Below are 20453 nucleotides of genomic sequence, written 5' to 3' on the forward strand. Positions count from 1 at the left end.
AGGTCTCGTGATGAGATTTGTAATAGACTTGTGATAAGTTGTGATTGACTTGTGATGACTTGTGAAAGACTTGTGATTGACTAGTGATTGACTTTTGATTGACTCGTGATTGACTTGCGATTGACTTGTGATGACTTATGATGACTTGTGACAACTTATGGTGACTTTTGAAGACTTGTGAAGACTTCTGGTGATTTGTGATGATTGATAATGACTGGTGATTGACTTGTGATTGTCTTGTGAAACCTTGTGACTCCAACAGGTGAAAGTGGGTGACAAGGAGTGCGACGTGATGAATAACTTCCGCCTGTACATGACCACCAAGCTGGCTAACCCGGCCTACACCCCAGAGATCAGCGCCCGTACTTCCATCATTGACTTCACTGTCACCATGAAGGGGTTGGAAGACCAGCTGCTGGGCATTGTCATCCTGACTGAGAAACAGGTGCGCAGTTAATTGATTGACTTTTTTTTAATTGATTGACCCCAACATCCCTGAATCCTTCAGGAGCCTATAGCTTATGAACACCACCAAGGCAGTAGTGGATTATGAGTTGCTTTTCACTATTTATAGCTATACACACTTAACTGATCATGAAGACATCTTTTCGGAAAGATGTATCTCTCCAACTTTGGTTTTTTGATTAATAAGAATTTTTCTGGCAAATTATTGTGAAAACAATTAATTTCCTTGTGTTCTTTTTGTATCCAGTTCCCCTCTTAAACCTTGGATAAATCTCTTGATCTTTCTGTCCTGTTTTTTTTAATTTTTTTTATTTTACCATTTTTTGTTGAGAGACAACCTTAACATTTCCAATAAATTATAAAAAACCCTTGAAATACCGTTTCATTGTAATGGGCTTTGCTTAAATGGTGTTGCCCAAAAACATAATTGTTTACACCTCTATTGTCCACATAATTGCTCTTAGGAGTTACGATCAGAATAACAAGTTGTTGGATTAATTTGATAATTGTGGTTATGTTCAGGAATTGGAAGCAGAGCGCACCAAGCTGATGGAGGAAGTCACGGCCAACAAGCGCAAGATGCAGGAACTAGAGGACAACCTCTTGTACCGACTGACCAGCACGGAGGGCTCCCTCGTGGAAGACGAGTCCCTCATCGAGGTGCTGCGCGTCACCAAGATCACCGCCGAGGACGTGAGCGAGAAGCTGACCATCGCTGCCGAGACGGAGATCAGGATCAATACAGCCAGAGAGGAGTTCAGACCTGGTAAGGGTCAACTAGTGGGTCAACTTGCCCTGTACTTGAGTGGGCCTTGAGTACTGAGCTCGATTGCAATTTATTGGAGATTACACCTGATTCTGAATTCTATTTCGATACAAAACTTTGAAAATGTCCAGTTCAACTCGTTTGATTCCATTTGCAGGCATGCAACTTTTCGTTGGATCCGCTGATTTCCTCGTTTTTGACTTCAAATGAATGCCATTACAAATTGAAAAATACTGTGCAAAGTTTAGTGGGGTTTGGAATTTCCTGGGTTTTTTTAATTCCTAGTTGCATGCCTGCATTACATTTTGGAGATAGAACGATAAATGATGTTTGAGCTCTTATCATGGAGTCTGGAATAAATAACTATGAAAATGGAATAAGTAAAAAGAGAGAGTGTAGAAAATTCCATCCATTGACCAGAAGAAACAGCTTAAGCAGAAATTCAGTCCAAAGCTACTGATAAAAAGGATATTATTTTGTTGTAATTAACCACATGTAATTTCTTGATTTCCTTCTCAGTTGCCACCCGAGGCAGCACCCTGTACTTCTTGATCACTGAGATGAGCATGGTGAACGTCATGTACCAGACTTCTCTCAAGCAGTTCTTGGGCATCTTTGACATTTCAATGGCCAGGTGAGGAAAAGTCTGTTCGATATAAATGAATAGGGTCTTCTTAACAAAAAGTGCTCTTGATACAGGAAGACAGACTAACTAACAAGAAAGCAAAGTCGATTACCAGGTTATAGATATTTTGCATGATGATTCGGCTGTAGTTTATAATGTTCAGTTGGATTGCTTTTCAAGGTCGAGAAAAGCCATATAGTATTTGCTGTAAATTGATGATCCATTATTAGGACCTTTCAGACGTCGAACAACAGTATAATTTGACTCAAATTAGGTTTTGCCCTTCACCATCGTATAAACACTGTACACTCAGTGTGTTACCTCCCGAGTGAAAGTGAAAGTTGGAAAAAATCACTCGGATGGGACTCGAACCCACGACCTCCTGCTTTCTAGTGCAGATGTCTTACCACTTGACCACCGAGCTAATGGGATTGGTTGGCTGGTTCGAATCAGCCAAGTATAATTTGACCTTCTGTATTTTCTTCTCCAGATCTCAGAAGAGTCCAATCACCTCCAAGCGTATCGCCAACATTATCGAGTACATGACTTATGCAGTCTTCACCTACACGGCCCGAGGGTTGTATGAGAACCACAAGTTCCTCTTCACCATCCTCCTTGCTCTCAAGATTGATATGCAGGGGGGCAAGATCAAGCACAACGAGTTCCAGACATTCATCAAAGGTGAGACTTAAGATAAACCGATTCCAATTTTGTTGTTCTTGTACTGAAAGATTTCATATTTGTAAAAGTTGGTTGGACTTGTACGTATCCATACTCTCGTAAAGGTGGCATTTCTTTTAATATTTCATTAGTTCTTGCAGAAGACTTGGGGTTAGTACATAGTCGCATGGTTGCTTGTAAGGGGCCATGGTTCATTACCAGGAACAAATTAGTAAATAAACAAACAACCGTCTGTATGTTATGACATCTAAATATTTGTGCGACAAATTTGTACCCAAGAAATTGGATTGATGTAATTACAAACAATGAGAAGCAGCTTTTTTGTAACTTTGAAACTAGAGTTAGACAGGCTCTTTTCAAACTCAGCACTAATACAGTCCCCTATTTAAGATCACTTTTTCCACTCTAGTGGATGGAGAAAAACAGTTGTGGTAAAGTACATTACTTAGGGACACCACCAAAATTCCCATGGCTAAATTGAAATCGTTGAGCACAAACCTTAATACAAAAATAAATGAGTCTGGTAGATTCAGGGGAGAGGTCACTTTAAATATTCCAATCTCTGTCTCTCTGACGCTGTAACAAGATCTGTGGCCTGAGCAAGAAGTTTGTTACTCAGAAAAGTTATGATTGCTGCTTCTTGATCGATTCATCACTTTGGTTCATCTCTGTCTCTTCAGGTGGTGCCTCCTTGGACCTGAACGCCGTGGAACCCAAACCCAGGAAGTGGATCCTAGACATGACCTGGCTGAACCTGGTCCAGCTGAGCAAGCTGCCCCAGTTCAATCAGATCGTCGGCCAGGTAGCTCGCAACGACAAGGCCTGGAAGCAGTGGTTTGACGAGGACGCGCCCGAGGAGGCTACCATACCAGATGGATATTCCTCGTCCCTGGACGTCTTCCGTAAGCTGCTGCTGGTCAGGTCCTGGTGCCCGGACAGGACCATTCCGCAGGCTAGGAAGTACATCGCTGACTCTATCGGGGTCAAGGTTTGTCAAGTTTTGTAATTCAGTTTGTTCACATAGTCAACTTGTCAGTAGATTGGTCAATATGTTTGCAGATTCCCATGTAAATTTGAACTTTCATTGTTTTCGTTTTTCAGTCTCGCAATATTAAAAAACAATTCATCTTCAGAGCTCACATTTTTTACGTTTTTCAAATCTACAATTCTTTTGAAACCTCAGTTTATTTGAAATCACAATAAGTTTTGATATCCAGTTTACCCATTACCCAATTTTCAAACCCACAATTTCACCTTCCTAATGTTCAAAGCCACAGTTTTGTTTAGTTTATGTTTTTCCAAGTCACCATTTCCATATCCACAATTTTTTCGTCCTTCAGTTTTCAAGTCCCTAACTTTCTCAAATCCCTTGATTTTTCAAGTCCACAACTTCTTCCAGTCCACAACTTTTCAAATTCATAACTTTTTCAAATCCACAACTTTTTCAAATCCACAACTTTTCAAATCCGAAACTTTTTCAAATCTACAACTGTTTCAAAACCACAACTTTTTCACTGATCCACAATTTTTTTCAAATCCAAAACTTTTTTCTAATCCAAAACTTTCCATCCACAACTTGTTCTTTATCCCCAGTTTGCGGAGGGCGTGATCTTAAACATGGAGAAGATGTGGGAGGAGAGCGACCCCAAGACACCCATGGCCTGCTTCCTGTCCATGGGATCCGACCCCACCGCCTCCATCGAGGGACTCGCTAAGAAGATGAACATCCGTAAGTTGCCCCACGATCAGTCTTGGATCACAAGTCCCATCACAAGCCATTCAGTCCCAAGTCCAAGTCTTTGTGAATAGACTGGTGATGTACTTCTGGCCCGACTTGTAACATAATGCTAGATAGCTCACTTGGTAGAGCATTGTTACAGTGTTCCAGAGATCACAGGTTCAGATCCCACCCAGTCAAGTTCTTTGTTCATCCTTGTAGCTGTTGAAGACTACTTGGGGATCCAAGCTTTGGATGTGAATTTAAAGGACCGTTGTCCATAATTTTCGTTTACCTTTTTGAATCACATCCAGGGTTTTCAAAGTGTCAGCAGTGTATTGAAGGAAATCATGCTTATCTTTTTTCTTGATTGTTTCTTATAGGTTGTCGTTCCATTAGCATGGGTCAGGGCCAGGAGGTGCACGCCCGCAAGCTGCTCAACGGTTTCATGACAGAAGGCGGATGGGTCCTGCTTCAGAACTGCCATCTTGGCCTGGGATTCCTGGATGAACTTCTGGACACGGTAAGTCCATTCACACCGTCTGAGCCGAGAGATAAAGTCTGGTTCCCTGACCTCAAAATCTCCCAGATGTCTCTTAGATCATGCACATTTTGGTCAAACGATACTGTCGCCTATGTGACCAGAGATTCATCAGAATAGTCCCAATCTGTAGGTCTCGGATCCAGACTATCAAGAAATATTAGTAAGAAAACATAAACCATGTTCATCTTAGGAGTCATGAACTAGTCCAGAGAAGCCAAAGAAAACTATTGTTAATACAAACATCGTTTTAACTTTTAATCCTGTTCTTTTAGATCCTGTCTGGGGAGAATGTTCATGAGTCCTTCCGTCTGTGGATCACCACCGAGGAACATCCCAAGTTCCCCATCAACCTGCTGCAGGTGTCCATCAAGTACACTAACGAGCCTCCCCAGGGCATCAAGGCAGGACTTAAGAGAACCTATGCCGGTATCACACAGGTAAACATCTCCCCCCCTTTAAAAAAAAAAGAAATGGTAAAAAAATAGCAGAATGCCGTGGTCCAGTGGTTACATGGCCTACTCATATAGGATGGTACGTGGTTTCTAACCCTGACGGGAACATGGCGCTTGTGTTCTCGGGCAAGACACTTTACTACAATTGCCTCTCTCCATCCACGAGTATAAATGGGTGCCTGGGAGGACAGAGACCAGACTGCCGAAAATTGGTCTCATGGCTTGATGAACAAGGGTAACAATTGTGAAGCACTTTTAGGCAATTACTCTGTTTTCCCCCAAAAATATTTTAAATGGATTTATATTTTGGAGAAATTTAAGGATATGCTTTTCAATAACATTCACAGACAGAAACAAGACTCATAATTTTTTTTCTCAAGATGCTAACAATTTTTTCTCTTATTCTCTTGTGCCATAGGAGCAACTAGAAGTCTCCACCATGATGCAATGGAAGCCTATCCTGTACGCCGTGGCCTTCCTGCACACCACCGTGCAGGAGAGACGCAAGTTTGGCCCTCTGGGATGGAACATCCCTTACGAGTTCAACCAGGCTGATTTCACATCCAGCGTGCAGTTTGTCAACAATCACCTGGATGACTTGGACATTAAGAAGGTGGGTGGTTTGTTCATTGGTGCCCCTGTCTGAGTGTTGGTTGGTTGAGCTATTTCTAGTTACCATGATAAATTTATTTCATTAGGGTTATTATTGTGATTATTTAGTTTTCATTGTTCATCCCATAGTATGTGCAGCCTTTTGATTGACTTGTGGTGGACTCAGACACAACTCTCACATTCAATTGAAAATTGTGATCAATTAGAATAATTTCAATCACAAAAAAGGAACCTTCCAATACTTTGCAGTAAAAGACGTCTTTTTCTACTCGCTTGTTTCTGACAGGGTGTGTCTTGGAACACCATTCGCTACATGTTGGGTGAGGTCCAGTACGGTGGCCGCGTGACCGACGATTACGACAAACGTCTCCTCAACACCTACGCCAGGGTCTGGTTCTCGGAAGACATGTTCTCAGACAAATTCAAGTTTTATACAGGTGAGTGCAAAAAAAACACTATAAACAACAAAACTTAAGTCTTGTATGTTATAGTATAGTGTGTCAAGATGGCCTATTTACTTCAGAATAAACAAATAAATAAGTCAAAATTCAGGTCCAGCTAGATATTTAGCACTCTATTTCACAGCTCTGCTAACCATGGAAATCCGTGCTTACGATCACCATTCTGTGCTAACAGCGCTAGCAGAAAAATTCTGTGCCAACCCTGTAAGCACAAAATCCTTATTTACAGGATGTACACATAAAACCAAAATTCCTCCCTAACCCATGAAATATGCTAACTATATGTACGTAATTTTCTGCTACAGTAAGCAGGGAATTTCTTTTGGTAAGCATAGCCATGAAATTTGGCCCAGGTTTATATGTAACTTAGATAAATAACTTACAATGTGTCCGTCTTTTCGCAGGTTATACTATTCCCAAGTGTCGCAGCGTGGACGAGTACCGCGGCGCTATCGAGAACCTTCCATTGGTGGACTCGCCCGAGGCCTTTGGCTTACATCCAAACGCTGACATCACGTACCAGACCAACATGGCTACCGAGGTATGAACAAAAACCAAATGATCTTTTCCTTTTTTTTCATTTTGAGATCTGGTATCTGTCAAGTCACCAAGTAAAGCAAATTCCGTTCCAAGTGATATGTTGTAACCCTTATAACCCTTACACATATTTTCAGTCCTTGTTAGTGGACCATTTTTAAATAATTACTGGTGCATTCTAATCTTCTTGATGAAGTTACCTGCCCAGTACTTACCCCTTCCACCCTTGCCCCCAAAAAAGTTCATTTCAGAACCTTTTTCATTCATTCTATTATTTGCTACCTTGTTTTGGTGATTGATGAGTATTACAATGAGAATATTGAACTTATTATGCTTTTTTTGAAACAGTTATTTTGGTATTTGTTTGGTAATGCAAGGGGAAAAATGAGCCTTCAACCTTTTTTCTTTGAACAGGTATTGGAGCTGATTGTCAACATCCAGCCCAAGGACAGTGGCAGTGGCGGTGGGGAGACTCGTGAGTCTTTTGTCTACAGACAAGCCGACGAAATGTTGGAGAAACTGCCTCCTAATTACATTCCTCATGAGGTGGGCAATTGCTTAGGACATTTTGAAATAGTAGAATGAAACACAGACAAGTATGCTTGGTTGAAGTGTTTAGTTAGATGCATTGTGACTTTTTAGCAGCAGAGATTAAAACAAGAGAATCTACTAAATCATTCTGAAGCTTTTCGTGTGAACTGCTGTGGTCCAGTTGTCATGCTAGCTTGAAGCATGTGAACTTTCATAGTCTTATCAGTGTGCACCTCGAACTAAGCCAAAGTCTAATGGTACTTGTGTCCTCAAGCAAGGCACTTTACTGCAATTGCAGATATCACAATTTCTTAGCTTTCTTTAAAATGTGTTTTAAAATGAGCCAATGAATCATGACTTGTGTCCTCAAGCAAGACACTTTACAGCAATTTCTTGTCTCCAATTGCTTAGCAGTCTTTAAAATGTGTTTTAAAATGAGCCAATGAATCGTGACTAGTGCCCTTAAGCAAGATAGTTTACTGCAATTACTTTTATCCTTTTCTTACCATAGTCTTTGAAATACTGACCATTAAATAATCTGGGTAGTGTCCACAAGCAAGATATTTTACTGCAGTTTACTTATATGCACTTTTTTTTTACAGTGTAAAAAATGAATTCTTATAAACTTTTATTAACTGTATTGGCGTGTAATCTCAACTGCATTTGGTATATGAAGAAATCGTTGTTCTTATTGTTGAACATCTTAGGTCAAAGCCCGTCTGCAGAAGATGGGCATCCTGTCCCCGCTTAACATCTTCCTGCGCCAGGAGATCGACCGGATGCAGCGGGTCATCAGCACGGTCCGCTCCACCCTCATGGACCTCAAGCTGGCCATCGACGGCACCATCATCATGAGCGAGAACCTCCGAGACGCTCTGGACAACATCTACGATGCCAGGGTGCCTCAGAGCTGGAAGAAGGTAAAAAGCAAAGGATGGCACAGCTATGGCTTGCTTTCACACACTAGTCTATGGGAGCTGCTGTAGCCACTTCCCATAGACTTGTGTGTTACTGCTAGTCATAGCCAGTAACTCAGACACAGCCTTATCTTTCATTTAAGACAAAGTACTCAGTTTCTTATAGACTTGTGTGTTACTGTTAGCCTTAGCCAGTAACTCGGACACAGCCTTATCTTTCCTTTAAGACTTGCTCAGATTTGTATTGACACAAGTTAAAAAGTATCACACAACCTGTAGTTCATACCTATGATCAGAGATGTAGCTGAACTAATTCCCGTGTCATATCATTAGGTGGTAAGTAACGGGGGATGAACGATGATAAAGGGAATGCCTTTACACAGTTCATTTGAGTAATTTGTGACTTGACTTGAGGGATTTGTGACTTGACAGGTGATTTTACTTCATAGGGCTTGTCTTCAACTCCCCCTTTACTGATGTACCACATGGCTACTAACATGTCTTCAAATTATAATTATAAAGACATTTATATACCACGCGACATATCCACCCAGAAAGCGTTCAAGGTGTTGAGCCTGTTGAGTTCTAGTGATGAAGTGGACTGAAAATGCCCAAACTGAGTTGTCTTTTTAATACAAGTTGCTGGTTGTGATATCTTTTTGGGTCGTAGATATCTTGGCAGTCCACTACCCTCGGTTTCTGGTTCACCGATCTGATTGAAAGGAACGCCCAGTTCCACACCTGGTGCTTTGAGGGACGTCCCAGCGTCTTCTGGATGACTGGCTTCTTCAATCCACAGGTAAGACAGTAGCCCACTATCATCTTATTCAAGAGGAGACTGCCACATGTGGCTCTGTATTCTGTGGAACAAATATGAAAAGTGTCGCGGCTATGTATGTCGTCAAATCATTCACGGTTTTAATTACTTGATTCTTCTTGCAGGGCTTCTTGACAGCCATGAGACAGGAGATCACACGAGCTCACAAGGGCTGGGCATTGGACAGCGTGGTGCTCCATAACGACATGACCAGGTTCATGAAGGAGGACATCAGCGGCCCACCCCCTGAAGGTAACAACTTGATCAAATTTCTTTCCTTCTTCCTGCCTTTCTTTGAAGTGACCACCTTGAGCAGCATATTTGGTCTTGTAGTTTGCAAAAGTTGTGAAATAATCTCTTTTCAAGCCATATTGATTCCACATCAGCAAGCAGCTCACGATCCTTACTGATAATCTCACATAAGCAAAAAACAAAAACGTTGAGCTGCGGAGCAGAGAATACATGATCTTGTTATAATGTGATTAACAAAACACAGCCGAGAAGATTTCAAATTCACAAGCAGATTTAACCTGTCTTTGCGAAGCGTAACTTTTCTTTGCTTAGCAGATATGTGTGCTAAGCATCTCCACCCAGTCTATTCATGTTATTAAACCGCAACTGTAATATTTCTGTGAATCCATTACCTGTTTTTTTTTTTTTTTTCAAAATCATCAGTTGTATGGAATGTAAATTTTCACCTTTGGTGTGTGAATTTTATGCTTTGTATCATGTCTGTTTGTAATAGTTTCTCCCTTTTAAATTTTACTGTAACTGTGACGATATGAACTTTTAGCCTTATTTTGTAAATATTGTAATTGTCAGCATTTATGCTGTTGTGTACAATATATTTTGTTTTTTTTAATAATAAACCAGAATAAATAAAAAAAAAATAAAAAAATTCACATCTTGGTGTTTTCTTCATTTTTAGGTGTCTACGTCCATGGCCTCTTCCTGGACGGGGCCGGCTGGGACCGCCGCAACTGCAAACTCATCGACTCCCCTCCAAAAGTCCTCTTCACTCCCCTCCCCGTGGTCCACGTCTACGCCATCAACGCCGTCGGGCCCAAGGACCCCAGACTCTACGAGTGCCCAGTCTACAGCAAGCCCAGACGTACCGATCTCACGTACATCTTCCCGCTGTTCCTGAAGACCGTCCATCACCCAGATCACTGGATCTTGAGGGGTGTGGCTTTGCTCTGCGACACCAAGTAAAAAAAGGGGGGTAGAGCTGCTTGCTTTATTCATTATTTTTTAATTAAGTTTGATATTTTAAAGCTTTTTTGTGTGAAAGCTATTGCATGCGTTTGCTGGGTAGTTGTCTTCAAATTTATTGAAATGTGTGATAAAAAAATAAAATTTCAATAAATTGTCGGCTTGAAAATGATATTGTAAGCATTTTTTTAAAGTTTTTGTCTTCAAATCAATTACAATAGTTAAAAATAAAATATATTCTGAATTAAATTTCAATAAATTGTCGGTTTTGTAAATGCAATGAAGTTTACAATTATAAACATGTATTGTTTATTTGTTGCTGCTCCAACTTATTTTTGTTATCAAGTGAAATGCCTCTCCCCTGTAATATTACTTATTACAAACTAACCTCCTCGTGTGCACTTTAATTGATTAATACACGTGAGTTTGATGACAAATGTTCAATGAAAGAAAACCGTCCAACTTAAACCGTCCAAATATAGTCTGGTAATCTAATTAAATTTTATTATAACTATATAATTTGTGGCATTTGGTGAGAAAAAAAAAATGTATTGTAAATGTCAGTGCTTAGTGCTTTTTTGTGGTTTGCGGAATAAAATATATTTTGTGTTATGCAATTAACGCTGCGGTTTGTACGCTTTATATTAATTGAAAGAAGTAATCTTTTAAAGTGGTTAAGTCGTTCAAAAAGAGAAATTGCTTTTTGCTTTATGTCTGCTGTGGCATTAAATTTATCTTGTAGAAGTTTGTGTCGTGTGAAGACAATATATAACCTCACTGAACTGAATGAATATACACAAATTGTATTCCATTTGTATTTTTAAAGTATTTCAGCAATATACATATCCAGCATTGTGAATTTTAACTTCCAGAATTTTTTTAACAACTGACACTTCCATCCCGATTTCCCAGTGCCTTCATATCTCGACTAATTGCGTCCATAAAAAGATATATAACTTACTGTTTTATTTATATTACAAGCACGTGCTCTTAGCTTTTTCGTTAAAAATCAGATTTCCGTCCAATTAACAAAGATGAACTTATTGTAATGCTAATTCTAAAAAAAAAAATGCTAAAATTTGATATTTTTGTAACTGGAATGCTTTTCTCTGAACTGAAATTCTCTGAAACTGGTTTTGTTTTTTGTTCTTTTCACGTGTGGGTTTGTTGTATTTATCCATTTGTCCAACAAAAGTACTTACTTTATGTAGACGTATTCACCACCCAATTTGATAATTAATTAATTAATGTTACAATTGGCCAAATAACTTTTTCATAATGTAAATTTAACATATAATTCTGATGGCCTAGAGTAAGTTGAATGAATACAAACAATTCAAAATTGAGACAAGTATTTTCAAATGATCCGTCCAGATGAATGTTTGATTTAAATATGCAAGTTCTACCTTGGAAAATAAACTTGAATAATTTCTTCATTAAAACTAAATATAGTTATAATTGTTTTATATCTTTTTGTCAGTGTTTTGTGTATTCATATATATTTTTTGCTTCGTTGACATGTAACCACAGGCTTTTGAGGTGAAATAAAAATGAGTCTTGTTACCTCAAGGGATTGTGTTTGTATTTCTCTCAGTTTTCTGAAACCTTTAATATTCTTTCACAGAAAATCTGACATCATTTTGACGTCCCAGTTTTATTTGATAAAATGAATAAAAAGTTTCCTAATACGACGGCTGTTTTACGAGGCACAACCTCAAACAGCCGTCTGTAAAACGACGGATCGATTGAATTTAAGCTCCCACAATGCATTGCTTGTTGCCAACGACCGAGAAGTGAAACACGGCGAGTCAATTTTTTGGTGCTGAAAAACGTGCGTTTTGACCGGGAATTATCAAATAATTTGACAAAAATGGAAGAGTACCAGACAGCTGAGGAGGTAAGGATTTCAGTGATATAATATTTGTTCGTGTTTGGTGATATAATATTTCGTTTTAATGTGAAATAAAAAAGTGGGGAAGTCATGATGATGAAATTGAAAATCAGTGATCCAGTTTGACATGTTTGACATTTGAAACCAGCCATAACAATACAAATAAAGAAACATTAATGGCATAATTGTATGGGAAAGGGTGGTATCCAGACGCCACTTCTTTGGTTGTGTACAAAGAGCTAAGTAAGACCCAGGCGAGTTGAGTGTATTTTCAAAGTATTTTGTAACAAAATTAGAAATGTTTCTGTCAGTGTCACTTCCAGATTGATCATTTGATGTCTTTTCAAATTCAACATTTTTGCAATGACTGACCATGGACTGACCTTCATCTGTTCATCGAGATGTAGGCCTACACCTATATCATGATATGATTTTAAAAAATGGCATCAGGATGCAAGTTTGCAACATTATTTCCTAATACATGTAATAAAATCTTATTTAGCAAATTCCACTTGCATGATTTGCACTCAAATTAAATTGATTGACACCATGTGACACTGACACTCAAAATTTTGTGATTTTGATATTAACGTTTCAATGTGTTGATTGTTAATTTCAGACTTCGTTTGTGGTGGATGAAGTCAGCAATATCATCAAGGAGGCTGTGGAAGGCACGATAGGCGGCAACGCCTACCAACACAACAAGATCAACCAGTGGACGTCCAATGTGGTAGAACAGTGCCTGAACCAGCTCACCAAATTGGGCAAACCGTTCAAATACATTGGTAAATCTGGCTAATTTTTTTCTTAGAGAAAAACTTGCTTGGTACTGAGTAGCTGGAGTTACCCAGCCCTGAGTTTTATCATTGGGTTGTCATCTAGGGCTGGAGCGTATTTTTCTCGTAACTTGTATTATATTCAAAAATTTTTGGAAAATGTTCAATTTTGTCCCCGTTACACACTAATTGCAACTCACCCCAAACTTGCCTGGAATAACCATTACACAGGTCCTTGAAGTAAAAAACGATCCACGATGAAGATTCAGCCTACAATTGCAGTGAAAACAGGAGGAATAACCGCTAACTTGACAACCTTGCTGGATTGGCCAGGACCGCAATTGGTTTGTGCACAAAAAAAATTGTGTACAATGAATGGCGGTCAATTAACAGGCACAGAGAGCGATCGCTGTCAACTACTCGGTTTTGCCGGCTGCGCTGGCTGTTGGCGCATGACGTCACGCGGAAGCGTATGACCCGATGACTGTTTCATGCACTAATATAAGGTTTACCACTCGCATCACAGCTTTGGTACTGGAACCGCAACCAATAGTGCATGAAACAGTCATCGGGTCATACGCTTCCGCGTGACGTCATGCGCCAACAGCCCAGCGCAGCCGGCAAAACCGAGTAGTTGACAGCGATCGCTCTCTGTGCCTGTTAATTGACCGCCATTCATTGTACACAATTTTTTTTGTGCACAAACCAATTGCGGTCCTGGCCAATCCAGCAAGGTTGTCAAGTTAGCGGTTATTCCTCCTGTTTTCACTGCAATTGTAGGCTGAATCTTCATCGTGGATCGTTTTTTACTTCAAGGACCTGTGTAATGGTTATTCCAGGCAAGTTTGGGGTGAGTTGCAGTTGCAATTAGTGTGTAATGTAACGGGGACAAAATTGAACATTTTCCAAAAATTTTTGAATATACTACAAGTTACGAGAAAAATACGCTCCAGCCCTAGATGACAACCCAATGATAAAACTCAGGGCTGGGTAACTCCAGCTAGGTACTGAGTAGTTCTGCTAAGCAGTGATGTTGTGTTTGTCACAGAACTGTGACAAAAACAGTTCTTTGTAATTGTTTTTCCATTGTCGTTTGTGACTGGACTTGTGAGGATTAGTGATTTCCTTTTGTCCGAACTCGGGATGGACATGAGTACTACATTGCTTTAACCCTAACCTTCCCAAATCCTCCAAAATCCTCTTTGCAAAATTAATGATTTTGCAGGATTGAGGCTATATGGTGAAAATGTGTGGCTGATTTTGGAGGAAGCACTGTGTCTTGGGCCGGACCTTTTGTTGTTTATGCTCAGCTGTGCATAAATTTAGGCCTACATCATACTTGAAATCCTCCGCACTGCTCCAGGATGTCACTGAGTCTGCCTCAACATATTGACAGCGATTGCTGGAGCATTTGGCAGGATTGAGGCTGTATGCCATTTTGACATGGGAGACAGTTCGAGTATTTTGCAGGATTGAAGTTGCATCCTAGCAAAAATGCCCAGGGAGTTAGGGTTACAGCTTAATAATATTGGACCCATCTCACTGGTAATTGGACTCTAGACTTTACTATGCATTGTAAAATTGCTTTCTGATCTATTTACTGTTTTCATTGATTGTTTTTATTCATTCAGTGACGTGCGTGATCATGCAGAAGAACGGAGCCGGTCTGCACACTGCGAGTTCATGCTACTGGGACAACATGAGTGACGGCAGCTGCACTGTCAGATGGGAAAACAAGACCATGTACTGCATCGTCAGCGTCTTCGGCCTCAGCATCTGATTGCATTCCTCCTTATAAACAAAAACCATGTAAATATTCATGAGGGTTGGAGGTCGGGTCAGGGGTCATCTTTGAATGAGTCGAAGTACGTTTTCCCTGTCGAGTTTATTGCATGCTTGTAATGTGAATGGGATGTTTTTGAAAAAGGTGGCATTAACCGTACTATGGAATTTACTCAAATATAGGGACATAGGATTGGTTGACAATGGGTTCATATAACCCATATCCTGGGATTGTAAATGTTAATGTTATGCTGTCCGTTGACTTCCAGCTATGGCACATTTCCCTTTGTGTTTTTGACTGTTCTCATATTTATTCGCAACTGTAATGATAAAACACGCTACTTTCATTTGCCTACATTGTAGTAGTCTTGATTGTTCATAAAAATTAACCCATTTTTTTTTACATTTATCCTTTTTTATTTGATTAATTTGCAATACTACCCCATTGAATTTTTCCGTCCACCACACTTTACACTTTAACTAGAACTAAAAAGCAGAAAGGTTCCAAAATAATGTTCTTTTAAGTTGAGAATTCAATTTTATTTCTGACCTTAAATCATAACATTGTCATCATTTCATTCCATTGTAAAAGCGTGCATGACAACTAAAAAAAAAGGTTTTGTAAATTTGTTTTTATTTGCACTGGGTGATAACTTCTGTACAGTCTTTGAGTCTGAAACTGTGTAAAAAGCATGATATATACGCACTTTTACACGGTGCAGGTATTTCAATAAATAGATGTATTAGTTAAAACTTTAATAGCAGTTGAATAGTTGATCTAACAAAAGATGTAAAGCAGAAATGTTCATGGTGTCTGATACAGATGCAATGTTCATAATTAACTTAACAATCAGCCTTTTTGGGGAGTCAAAGTTTGTAAGATGTAAGACAAAAATCTGATGTTATTTAAAGCAATATTAGTGGTGTGCATTTACGGGTAGTATGGGTACTGGGTACCCTATGGGTACTGGGTGCCCTTTGGGTACTGGGTGCCCTTTGGGTACTGGGTGCCCTGTGGGTACTGGGTACCCTGTGGGTACTGGGTACCCTGTGGGTACTGGGTACCCTGTGGGTACTGGGTACCCTGTGGGTACTGGGTACCCTGTGGGTACTGGGTACCCTGTGGGTACTGGGTACCCTGTGGGTACTGGGTACCCTGTGGGTACTGGGTACCCTGTGGGTACTGGGTACCCTATGGGTACTGGGTACCCTATTGAAGTAAAACATGGGTACCCAGGTACCTGTAAAGGAAACCCAACTGCAAAGTTAAAATCCCAGAAGTTGTCTAAAGAGCTTCTTGACTAGCAGTGTAAATTGCAACTTTGGCGAGCGTCATCTGTCATGCGCTAAAATGCACGTAAACCTGAAATCTGTTTCGGTTTTCCATGTATCCCGGTTTTCATTTTGAAAATATCCCACAAATGGCATTCAAAACTTCTCTTTTTCATTGTCTGAGAAGTTTACTAAGTAATATGTGAAGTTGGTTATAGGTACCCGATCCTATAATCTGGAACCGGTTCCTGACATCAGCGGTTGGGTACCAGGTACCCAGTTCCGATGCACACCCCTAATGAATATTGCGATTAATTTTATAACTGTAGTAAATGACTAATTTGTCGAGTTCATCACATTGTCAGCTTGGTTGCATCTTCACAGTTATCTCTTCAGCAAATTCTAATTTAGTACATTAATTTTATGTGCATTTTTGTTTTGTTTACTACATTCTATAACATCAGTGTAGTCTTTGATTTGAAATTTATTTTGTTTGCCGTTTGCTCTTTTTATTTATATTATTTGAAAGAAAGAAAAAGGAAATACAAAGCGAAAACCTATCTTGATGGATTGGTGTGAAATTTTGTAATGCGGTATGCTTCCCGCTCTCTGTCTAGAAATAAATCTAATATGCATAAATCTGCATAAATTAAAACTTGCATAGTCCCATACCATATTTTTACCTTGCTTTGATAAGACAAACACAAAGAAAGCGTAAATCTTTTTTTTTTCGCAAAAAGAAACTATATTACAAGAAATTTATGCTAAACTCTGTTTTTAAAAAGATGGATTTCAAGAGTGAAAAATGGGGAAAGTTCTATTTAAAACGCAACTCCCCCCCCCCCCATATTCAAGCCCCGCCTCCATACGAAATGGGTTTGGTGATAGGGCGCCATCAAGCGGCGCAAATACGCCAATCAAAGCCAAAAACATGTCGGAAGGAGAATTTTACTTGCGATATTACGTCGGCCACAAAGGCAAATTCGGCCACGAATTCCTTGAGTTTGAGTTCAGACCAGATGGTGAGTAACAATAGATATTCCAGGATAATTTTTAAGGTAAAAGAAAGGAAGTTATTGCATGTAAAATGAGGTTTTTATGCTGTACTCCTTACGTGTTTTACCCCGTTACACACGCGATGCGTGCACGTTGGTCGCCATGCCGTTGGGGGCGCTACAGAGCCAAATCTTGTTTTGTGCATTTTGTGGAATATCTGGGAATATATTGTAAATAGAAGAGTGAACAATGTTTTTGTGGAATGTAAAGCGTTGGTGGAACATAAGGAGTAATTGCAGAATACCCCGCCACTTGGAAATACACCCCTAAAATCACTGGCTACGAGGTTGGAATCACTGCAAAAGAAACAATTCAATTTCAAGTCCATTGCCAGCTACGCGGATACTGAGTGGGGGTCCATTATTTGAGAACGAAGCAACACAAAATGAATGGGAGTTGCTGAAAAAAATTCTAAGTCCAAACCAACCACCCTGTTGGCGGCTACGAGGCTACGGAGTGGGAGTCCCCTTGAATATGCTTGAGAACGAAGCAACACAAAAGGAATGGGAGTTGCTGAAAAAATTCTAAGTCCAAACCAACTACCCTGTTGGCGGCTACGCGGTCACGAAGTGGGAGTGCAATGGAGCATAACGCATAGTACATACAAGTATCGCTGAGAATGTTTATTGAGGTCAATCAGCCGTGACCTCGTAGCCGGCTACGAGGTGGATAGATCGAGTGGCGGGGTATTCTGCAATTGTGCCGAACATAAAGATAAACAATAGGGCATATTTAGAATACAATTTGTTGGTTATTTGTCAGTGAGTCAGTGTCTTTGATTTAAAAAAAAAATTGTCACTCTAGCTAAAAAAGTAAAATGACATTTGCAACCTCAGGCAATCTCTTAATTATATTGATCCTTTAAAAAAAATTGAACAGTATTTTGGGAGAAAATATGACGTCTCTTACCTGATATTCCAGTAGCTGAGTAACCACCAAATCAACACACTCATGACACGTCAAGCGGATGCCATGTTTCTTTTCCGTGTGCGCTGCATAGTCGCTGTTATTCTTACACTCTAATTTCCCTCAAAAATCAAAAGCCTGCTGTCTTTCCACAAAATTAATCCTGCACTCCTGCAGATATTCAACATGGTGTCTTCATCTACTTAGGTGAGTCCAAGGAGTGAAAATGGATTTTCATTCTCTTATCCTTTTTTTTTTATAGGAACAGGGTCCTAAACTATACACTCCATTATTAAAATAGGGGAACCCAGTCAGTGAAGCATTTTTTATTTCTCAAAACTAATTACTACAGATTCAGTCAGAATTTTCATTGGAGATTAAACCAAGATTTGCAAAGCACAGCAACAAACCTTTGAGAATAACTATAGCAAACAATTGCTGATTATTTTTTCAGGAAAGCTGAGGTATGCCAACAATTCAAATTACAAGAATGATGTCATGATCAGAAAAGAGGTAAGATAAGTGCTTTAAATCTGTCTGTGACCCCCTGCACCCCTCCCCCACCAACCCTCCTACCCCCTACCCTAAATCCACTCCCCATATGCCCCCGTCCAACCACTCACTCCATTGCATTGTCTCATCACCACCCACCCTATCCCTCACCCACCATATCTCTAACCCACCCTATCCCTCACCCACCCTACCCCCTCCACCCCACCTCCACCCACCTCAACCCACCCCTCTTGGGGTCAAACTATTATTTTAGCTTTCAGTTTTCAAGAATTTAAAGATAGTGCCATTGCTATCCAGAAGTCTGGTAAATTTTCGAAGATTCGGAAAAGTTCATTAGGTGTCAGGAAAATTGCTTTAAAAAGACTCGAACCATGGAGTGTTTGTGCATTACTCACCAGGCCTACGTCCACAAGGCTGTCATCGATGAGCTTAAGCGAATCGTCCAAGACAGCGAGTTGATGCAGGAGGACGATGAGCTGTGGCCGCAACCAGACCGGGTCGGGCGCCAGGAACTGGAGATCGTCATGGGCAACGAACATATCTCCTTCACCACTAGCAAGATTGGATCGCTGATCGACGTCAATAGCAGCAAGTATGTGAATTGTCTGGAAAGGAGCTAATGATTCATCCTCCAAAGTTTTTTCTTTTTTTAGAGGCATGCTCCTTTCAAAGAAAGTTGTATGAGTCTTTAGACCCAACCCTTACATTATGTAATTTTTAAAAGATTAAGATGTTTCCCCCCCCCCCCCATTTTGAATCAATAATTTTATTTAAATTGATATCTGTTTGTAATATTTTCCTAAGCGCCAATTGTGACTTTCAATTTTGTTTTCTCCTAAGATTGTCAATTTCTTTCCTTTTATCATTCCAGGGATTCTGAGGGTCTTCGTATCTTCTACTACCTCGTCCAGGATCTCAAGTGTCTTGTCTTCTCCCTGATTGGTCTACATTTCAAGATCAAACCCATCTAGCCAATCACAGGACACCTTGTAAACCATTCCTTTTTTTCATTTTGGCGTTGTTGAGGGGTGGGGGCTTATATGACACTGGAAATGGTAATGTTGAGAAACCATGTTTGAAGCACACTGAGGGACTTTGAGATTGTTAGTTCTGTTTTTTAGGGGTGGGGGAGAGGTAGTTTTTTTAAGGAGAAAAGTGTCAAAATGTCACCAGTGCTTTCTAGCAGTGTTACTCGCCCAAGTGAGGGAATTCGCAATTGGTTAAAAAATCCTCTTGAGTATTTTCATTACCAATCTTCCACACCAAATGCACTTGCTAAAAACCAATGACAAATTCCATACTCTCTCCAAACGTTGTCAGGGAAGAATTTTGTTTCACGACAACAGGCATGCACCTTTTTTCTCAGATCAGCTGATTTCCTCCTTTTTTTCTTACCATGTGTGCCATTAAAATAGTTAAACAATGTACTGTAAAATAGTTAAACACTGTACAAAGTCTTGGGAACATTTGAATGTCATCTTGTTTTGTGTGCCTGGGAAAAAGAACGCCCTCTATAGACCATGTGGAAGAAGATAATGTGACCCTAAATTAAATCGCCACCATCTTACAAGAACCAGAACAATTGTGATCTAGAAATTCATTTTCCGACAGATTTTCCCTGCAAATCCTGGTCCCTATGCCTTGATTAACAGTCAACAGGAAGAGATTTACACCCTGTAAGTTCATGCAAATGGAAGTGTTTGGGTTTTTCTGCTGAGATAATTAAGGATAGTGAATTTTTCTAGAAACTGAGGGTTTTTTTTAATCTGTGTTACCCCCATTATTGAATACTGTATATTGTTTCGTTTTACTTTGTTTATGTGTGTATTTCTGTGAAAATGTGTTTTGTTGTTCACATTTTGTTCATAGATATTAAACCTGTGTTTCTTTTACTTTGATTTCTTTGAGTTTGTGTTGTTT

The 20453-nt window shown here is 39.8% G+C and overlaps 3 protein-coding genes across 4 annotated transcripts in view; all 3 read left to right on the plus strand.

Moving 5' to 3' along the window:
* Positions 1-11788, plus strand: part of LOC119745288 (dynein heavy chain 5, axonemal-like) — a 71044-nt gene extending 59256 nt beyond the window's left edge. The window contains exons 66-81 of one of the 2 annotated variants that reach the window (XM_038221536.1): positions 263-445; positions 988-1231; positions 1751-1865; positions 2347-2537; positions 3218-3525; positions 4131-4266; positions 4638-4777; positions 5071-5235; positions 5669-5863; positions 6149-6299; positions 6728-6864; positions 7275-7406; positions 8099-8311; positions 8979-9107; positions 9251-9377; positions 10054-11788. In XM_038221536.1, coding sequence (XP_038077464.1) covers positions 263-445; positions 988-1231; positions 1751-1865; positions 2347-2537; positions 3218-3525; positions 4131-4266; positions 4638-4777; positions 5071-5235; positions 5669-5863; positions 6149-6299; positions 6728-6864; positions 7275-7406; positions 8099-8311; positions 8979-9107; positions 9251-9377; positions 10054-10337 — 2850 coding nt within the window. In that variant the 3' untranslated portion in view covers positions 10338-11788. The remainder of the gene's footprint in view (positions 1-262; positions 446-987; positions 1232-1750; positions 1866-2346; positions 2538-3217; positions 3526-4130; positions 4267-4637; positions 4778-5070; positions 5236-5668; positions 5864-6148; positions 6300-6727; positions 6865-7274; positions 7407-8098; positions 8312-8978; positions 9108-9250; positions 9378-10053) is intronic. The other variant, XM_038221537.1, reaches the window with a different exon arrangement.
* A 304-nt stretch (positions 11789-12092) lies between these two features.
* LOC119746012 (dynein light chain Tctex-type 1) lies at positions 12093-15416 on the plus strand. The gene is made up of 3 exons (XM_038222762.1): positions 12093-12234; positions 12848-13013; positions 14636-15416. The coding sequence occupies exons 1-3, from the start codon at positions 12208-12210 to the stop codon at positions 14782-14784; spliced, it is 342 nt and encodes a 113-aa protein (XP_038078690.1). The 5' UTR covers positions 12093-12207; the 3' UTR covers positions 14785-15416.
* A 1525-nt stretch (positions 15417-16941) lies between these two features.
* Positions 16942-20431, plus strand: LOC119745804 (protein mago nashi homolog). The gene is made up of 4 exons (XM_038222414.1): positions 16942-17080; positions 18475-18533; positions 18932-19125; positions 19405-20431. Exons 1-4 carry the CDS (start codon positions 16990-16992, stop codon positions 19502-19504), a joined length of 444 nt encoding a protein of 147 aa, XP_038078342.1. The 5' UTR covers positions 16942-16989; the 3' UTR covers positions 19505-20431.
* The last annotated feature ends 22 nt before the right edge of the window (positions 20432-20453 follow it).

This window comes from Patiria miniata, unplaced genomic scaffold (assembly GCF_015706575.1).
Source record: "Patiria miniata isolate m_02_andy unplaced genomic scaffold, ASM1570657v1 HiC_scaffold_7, whole genome shotgun sequence".
NCBI classification, from domain to species: Eukaryota; Metazoa; Echinodermata; class Asteroidea; order Valvatida; family Asterinidae; genus Patiria; species Patiria miniata.